General features: G+C 45.4%; 1 protein-coding gene across 1 annotated transcript in view; it reads right to left on the reverse strand.

Moving 5' to 3' along the window:
• The window catches only part of LOC119432595 (protein O-mannosyl-transferase TMTC1-like), a 116,646-nt gene extending 109,330 nt beyond the window's left edge, over positions 1 to 7,316 (reverse strand). Inside the window, 1 exon segment of the mRNA XM_049658520.1 lies at positions 5,900 to 7,316. Coding sequence (XP_049514477.1) covers positions 5,900 to 6,057 — 158 coding nt within the window. The 5' untranslated portion in view covers positions 6,058 to 7,316.
• Positions 7,317 to 7,580: the final 264 nt, after the last annotated feature.

Below are 7,580 nucleotides of genomic sequence, written 5' to 3' on the forward strand. Positions count from 1 at the left end.
TTTGAATTACTTGAATTGGTGAGATTAAATTGAATTGAATGGCGTGAGCTTACCTCATAAAAATGTAAACCTTTTCTTTAATTCTGGTCTTTCGGTTCCAAGTACACCGTTTGATTATTATATGTTATTGTATTTTCATTCATATACTGTGATATTTTGCTCATGACAATAAACCTCGTTACATGGTTTTTGTTGATGACGACTGATTGCTATTAGCGGGCGTTAGGAGTAAGTCTGGAATATTTAGGTATGTATGTGGGTCCTTAACGTTACCTTGTGTTTGTAAAGATAGCTCCGACCGACTAAAACATCCAGAGCAAATTTACGACGAGTTGCGTCGTAAATACTAACTTTGCGCTGCAGGCGCTATGAAGCTGAAACACAAAATGTTTTGTTATATGTTGCATTAGATAAGTTGGGCATCATCTAGCTAGTTCCTATAAGTGAACAAAACGCGACTATAATCGGTTCCAGTACTGACTGTTTTCCGAAGGGAGAGGTAATGCGTTTAAAGTTCTCTACGCCATAGCAGATAATCTCGCAAGAGAGCCTTACGTTTAACTCTTACGGTAAAAAAAAAGGAAATAGAAGGAAACTGATTGGAGTACAAGCAGGCGTCTTAACAAAACTGCGACGATCTACTTTTTCCACTTAGGAAAGCAGTGCTTATTTTGTCACTTGGTTTTGAAATCGGTAAAAGTCGTTTCCACATGAGAAGAACGACTTCACAAAACCATGTGATCCTTTGCAGATCCTATAGATATTGAGAAATATCGCTTTTCGATTTACACGCAGACTCATTGTAGCCCTTAAGGCTCTAGAAATCTTTCCCAGCGAGCGAAGTTTACCGAAAGAGCAGGAGCGCTTTCTAAATTACCTCAATGATCCAGCACTTTATGGTACACTAGACCCTTACTCGCAGGAAACAATGCGTCACCATTAGCGCGGCATGTCGTGGTCCACTTTGTTGGCGTTCAGTAAAGCACTAAGGCAATGGGCAACACAAGAGTGGCGATACTTTGTTTTGCTTTCTAGATAAAACACTTCTAGACGCCCCTGACATCATGACTTTTGAGAGAAGGGTCTGAGGAACCGCTACTAAGGAAACGAAGCAGACGACTGCTTCGTTTCCTTAGCAGCTATCTGAACAGACGGATTTTCCATACTGCTTATGATCCATAACCATTGCCGCATATTTAAATCGAAATCAACGCGGCTGAGGTGCCTAAGAAGAATGTGCGTATTGAACTTGATCGTGCTTCGAACATAACGAGTGTAAGGAGCCTTTTTTTTTCTTCCACAAAACACGCGCTTCAATGTGTCACTGAAAAGCAACCTTTAGATTGTGTTAGACAGTAACAGTCATCGTCCTGCTCAGTCTGACTTACATCATTGCCAACTATAGCCCGCGTAAGAAAAAGTGTCTTTCTTGCATCTTTAGATTTAGCAACACAGAATGCATGTGTGCATGTCGTTACTGTACATGTCGTCGGCACTGTTTCGCCGACAGCTCCGAACAATTGTATGTATTATAATAAAACATTTCATTTCCACGTAGAAAGTGTAGGCTTTGTTGCATAGCCCTGGACAAAAATGACAGCAAATGTGGATGCTAAACTATTGCTTGTGAGACCCTCATGACTTAAAAGATTTCTTCTTATCGAGAGAAAGACAGTCTTTCACTATGTTCTGATCCAGCAATATCTTCTGAGACTTACTTCTTCATCATATCTAAGCATAGCAGAGAGTTACATATATAGGCCATGTTTTCCGTACACATGAGCGGCTACGAGCTATTTATGCAGTGGATCTAGAGCGTGTGTGATAATCAAGAGGCCGTATTTGTTAGCGTAAGATCTGTTTGTCAATGGACCGCTGCCTTCGCTAACAACGAGGGTGGCAATGTGGGCTTGTTGGTCTGTCATCACGGAATGGTAATCTGGAAGCGCATGAAAACACGGACACGAGAAGAAACGGAGACGAAGACAAGCGCTTGTGTTCGTCTTCGTTTCTTCTCGTGTCCGTGTTTTCATGCGCTTCCAGATTACCATTCGCTAACAAGTTCGCTATTACTACTGGCCAGTGTCCGTACTTGCCCTGCTATTCGAATGGTTTTTCCTACAATCTTTGATTTACACTTCATGATATTTCTCTGGGCGTTATCTTTCTACTGCTGCACCGTTCTTCCCGCTTTATATTTACCGTCTTTGATCATTTTGCCAAAATCTTATTGCGGTCAAAAGACTTTCATATTTCGTGGAGACCGTTCTGTGTTAGTTGGCAGCATGCGCAGGTGAGTTATTATTTATCGCTATTTGTTGGTGCGTCTTATGACGAGCAGCATTTGCGTGCGGGCAATAACTTTAGTGTGTTTTTGAGTGCAGGCCCTCGCCTATAATTCCCAAAGCAGTTCAAGCAGTTCGTAAGCTGCATTCGTTCACAGGAGAAGGCGGCAAATCAGTGTAGCAGCAAACGGCATTATTAGCATTGTTCACGAGCCAGCGAAAGGTCTTTATGAATGAAAATCTTTGTGAACTTTGTGCTCTTATATTTGAACAAACAGGAAATATGCCAGCACTCATAGGGTGAGTTGTATCACCAATTTCTGCATACTTCTGGACATACTAAAGGAAGACGAGCACTCTGTGAAGTAATCTCGGCTTAATGGCGAGAAAGTACAAAAGTAAATGGCTTTGACATCTGGAGGGCCTCCAGATGCATATCAGAAAAAAAAATCCATTCCGTTTTTTATGTACATTCAATATGTTACCATTTTAATAAAAACATGTCATATAGTTAGGCGCCAATGACTTCATCCATGCGTGCTGTTGTTTACCGTAAACGGCTCGACGACTTCTGTTCGTGCTCAGGCTGTGGAGGTTGTAGCACGCGCTTCTTCCGGGCACCGTTTCGACTTTTGCATTTAATTCCCGTCCGCTACGATTCACTGATTGAAGAACTTTTATTGCTCAAAAGGAATGTGAAGACTCTTAGAGTCATCATGGTTGGCCACCCGGGTTAAGCGATCCAGCGTCTTCTGCTGCCCGGCGAGCTCGCTCGACTTTACTTGTTTGCTGCTAAAGGCATAGTATAAGAATTTGTGTTAAGTGGCCGACAATGTTGCGGTAATGTTCATTGCTCCAGTGCAAATAACATGCTTTCCCAGTGGGGAAGTCAGAAATTTGACAATTCAGATTTCGAAATCGACGCATGATAGAAGCACAAATGCTTAGGGCAATTGAAAGAACGTGCATTAACAAGAAACTTCCAAGCTGCAAAGCACATTGCGGAGGAAGGAGATCCTGAAGGGGCTCCGCAGACGTGTAAGAACAGCAATGCTGAAGTTTCGGTTAATTCCTTAACAAACCAGGCTTTTATTAATGTATTTTTTTTCCTAAAGAGACACAAGCTGTGACAGATGGACAAGCTGTACAAAATCTTTTTTTTTTTGAAAACTAGGAATGTAAAAAAAAGCTGAATTTTTTTAACCATCGCACGCACCTTGGAATCTTGAGGCCGAATTCACGAAGCTTTTCGTTAATAAGTGCTAACAAATATGCCCACCTTCACGATTGACTGGCACATGCTCTTGAACTGTTCTAGAGTTACACTTTTCTGGGAAGGCGACCAATTTTTGGTACCTCTACTATAGTGCGCTCGGTCAACGTAGTGTTTTATCGTTGTACCGGCTGCAAGCGACAAGGGAGCTGATTTTTCTTTTCTTTCTCTTTTATGCGAGGGATCCGCGTCACGCATAGTTTTGGTTCGGACTGTCCATACCAGAACAAGTTCTGTCCCAGAACAAGTCCAGTGATTTCATTCGGTAGTCGGTGATGCATCTTCATCTTTTCCTCGCCTTTCTTCCACTGGCCGCACGCCGAGCTGATGTAAGAAAAACAAGACACGCCTCTGCGAGTTTCCCAGTTTTCCCGCCACGTTTCCCACCAGGCGCGCAAAAAGAAAAAGTTCCGCTACGCCAGCTGCCTGGCTTGACTGGCCCGCTGCCGCGGGTCATTACGCGCGCAAACGGCGTTTCAGCAGTTCCCCCGCATCCTTTCAGCATTATTTCGCTTCAACGAAAAAAAAAACCTGGTAGAACAAAGGCGAAAGGTCAGGCGCCCTATCGAACGCCAGCCGACACACGTGGCCGTGTGAAGAAAACGCAGCCGCATTGGCAATTCATATCGGAAGGAAGGCTCCGCGCCTACCGAGTTCCCGGGGCAGAGTTTTCAACTGTGTGGCTTAACTTGCGGGTGGGTCAAAACTAAAAAAAAAACGACAAGCTCAAAGTTTCGCATATCAGTGTCACCTAGTGGCCATTAAAGTAATTCCACCGAGGGGCTTGTAAGTAAGGCTAAACTTCGTGCACTAACCGCCGGTTCATTGAGCATCGCCTGAGCAGAAAAGATAGATGGCACGGTGGGCACTTGCCCCATATTTCAATAACTTTATTTTTTCACAACTGTGCACACGTTCGATCATCCTTCCGCAATCGCTAGATACTTATGTTATTGTAGTGCCTCGAACGCCTTAAAAAAATAGTCCTCAATTACCACAAGAACCGGGCTCCAATATGTTTTAAAACCTGGAATAGGCTCAGTTGTCAGTTATAAGATGCCGCAATTTTTGCTCCCGTTTCTGGAGCACGTGGTCAGCGTATTCAGCTCTTCCAGCATTTCAGATCGTACTTCCAAAACATCTTAGCAGCATTTTTTTCTTAGTTTTTCTTTGCTAACCCCAGAACTTTTTCACGAAGACATCTTTTTAAAGACTCGAGACTTAGTGAACGCGCTACGCTCCAAAATTTCATCATTCAGAGTTAGCGCAAGTGTTGTTCTTGTTTGACTACAGGCTCCACTTTTTATGTTGTCTTAATGAAAGTTTTCAACAAACTTGGACTACAATATACTTCACGCATGAACAAGCATCTTCAGAAATTTTAAGGCGGCGTTTCTCTACACTTCAAATCTGGTTTCTCTGCGGTGAATGAAGGATGTTTTCTGGCAACATTGCTTGTCGCTAAGTACACATACTCGGATTTATTCGTTGCACGCAATTGAACTCCAACAAGATTCCGCTAAATAAAACGACTTCTAAATGTTTACTGAAAATTGTAGTATTGCTATAACGCATTATATAAACGCAAGACATCAACGGGGACAACATCGCATTCTGGAAAAAATCAGTATGTGGAAGTTTCGAATCATTGGTAGCACTTCATACTTTTGCGCAATACTACAGTATTTGAAAATGCACCTGTATGTACATTTCTTACCGTCCTTTCCAGTTACATGCACAACTCAATGAGTACATTGCCAACATAGTAATGAACTTATGCATAAGCGAACATAATATTTTGCTCGATTATCCAGTTTCCAATAAAGCTGTGTTTGATACGATTTCATGAAAGGCTAAACTACTATCAGCAAAGCGTAAATTGTTGTGCCTTTCATTCTAGTGTTCAAAAAGGCGCCTAATAAATTAGAGATTTTTACCTGGCACTTATTCTGCTAACTATGCTACAAACGCCGCCTTCTTTAATTATTTGCACCTTTCCGTGATGCGAGCATAAAGTGAGCAAATGAATTGTGCAACGCCCGCATCACTTTACCATCTACATTTTAAGCCGATAACAAGGTGATTACGACAACAGCCCACGAATGTCACACACCAAACACGCCAGAAGACTGCACAGCAGCAGTTCGTGAAGCACTGATGCATGCCAGAGGGTGACTTTGTTCACTTTATTCGTTTCTTACACTTAGCACGCACGATGCTCACTGTTTAAGCAATGCTGCGTTGCAGATTCTTTGTTCTACTAAACACATTCTTTCCAAACAGCACCACGCCAATACGAACTAAGATTTACCTTCTGCTATTTATAAGGGCATCTTCTCACCTGAAGCTGAGCACTGTGAGCGGCCGGTATGACTTATGGCTCCTGGGATCAGCCATCGGTCGACCCCATAAATCGTTCATCCAGAGCGACGACGGCAGCGTCAACGCGTGTCGCCTGTTCTCACCGGTGACATCGGGGTTCCCCACCACCGCCACCATATCGTCATGCACAAACTCGCCATCCAGTGAGTTGATGTAGCACAGCACAGCCACAACACCGGCACACACAGCGGGCGTCCACGCGGCACTGGTCGAACACCACTTCCGTCTGAAACCGTAGTCGATACACGTCGGTACTTTTACGCCGGCACCGTCACACCGCTTTTGCTGGACTTGCTGCGGATGGTGGTGTCGACGGCAGTGGGGTCATGTCCGCCGCTGCTCCTCGACTGGATCGGAACTCGAACCGTCTTCGAGACCCGAAGGATGTTCGAGGTAAGAACGTGCCGTCGCCACTGCGGAAGCGCACATGGCCCTAAGCGAGCCGGTCAACGAACGCACCATGCCTGCACCGCGCGCTGCGTTGCTACGGCGAACCTTGTGCAGTGAGTCTAGATAGCAGCGTTTCCGCTCACCGTTCGAATGATTTGATGGTTCCGTTCTACCCATCATCGTGCGGGACGCATCTCCAGAAGAGCCTAGGTATGCATGCAGCAGGGTCGTTTCGGCACCTCCGCCCAGCCAGCCTCCTATAGCCATAGTCAAATGTCACACAACAAGCAAAGTTTGGAAGGGAATGGTCTAAACACCGTGCGCAGATATTTGCGAGTCAATGAAGTACACACACACCCAAGGTAACCGAAAACGGCGTGGACGATTCGGTGTTCCAAAGCACGTGCAACGTAGGATGGCTTACTCACGGCCGCCGGAGTGCATCCAGGTGTATGTCCACTCACGACTGCGTTCACCTTCGACGCTCTCGGCGATATAACATCATAATCCGCGATAGATCTGTATAATAGGCGCGATGATACGGCAATCCAGCAGGGGATAGGTGCGAGACGAAGACGATGACCTGCCTTCGTTTCGGGATACGAGCGCCGGTCGCATGCTCTGCATGCCAACGGCACGAACTGCAGCCAGAATACTACTTCAGAAGAACAGACAAAAAAATTTTTGAATTATCGGAAGACTACCTGTATATCCCTCGAAGCAGCATAACTGTCCCGGTCGCTGCCTACACATACGCTACACGACGGTAATTCCACTGAAACAAATTCTCCAGTGCTCCGCACCCCTCTGCTGACCAGCCTACAGGTTAGTGATAGCTGAAACTGCTACCCGAGGATCCGTACGCAGCCTTCGAATAAAGGAATAAAGGGTAAAGCACACGACATGAAAGAGCAGGCATGGGAAATGGGCCCGTGCGTAAACACGCGCGATCGTGCGAGTGAAACGCGCCAGTGATCGAGCGTCAGATCCTGCACTGGCGAAAGGGCGAAGAGGACCTGGCAGACCCGCCAGAACCGTGGCGGCATTGCGCATGCACCGTTGAAGTGAGGCGCTGGCGCAGCGCTGGCGTTGGAGCGGCCCGGCGAGGACATCAGGAAGTGGCGCCATCTGCCGGGTGGTAGAGAAGTTGAGGGCGAAGGTGCCGTAAAAATGCGCTTGTTGGACGCACGTACTTTGAACTGCTAGTCTGTCCAGCACAAATATAAACCTAGTTGCTGGAACAAATCAAG

The sequence above is a fragment of the Dermacentor silvarum genome, chromosome 11 (assembly GCF_013339745.2).
Source record: "Dermacentor silvarum isolate Dsil-2018 chromosome 11, BIME_Dsil_1.4, whole genome shotgun sequence".
Classification (NCBI taxonomy): Eukaryota; Metazoa; Arthropoda; class Arachnida; order Ixodida; family Ixodidae; genus Dermacentor; species Dermacentor silvarum.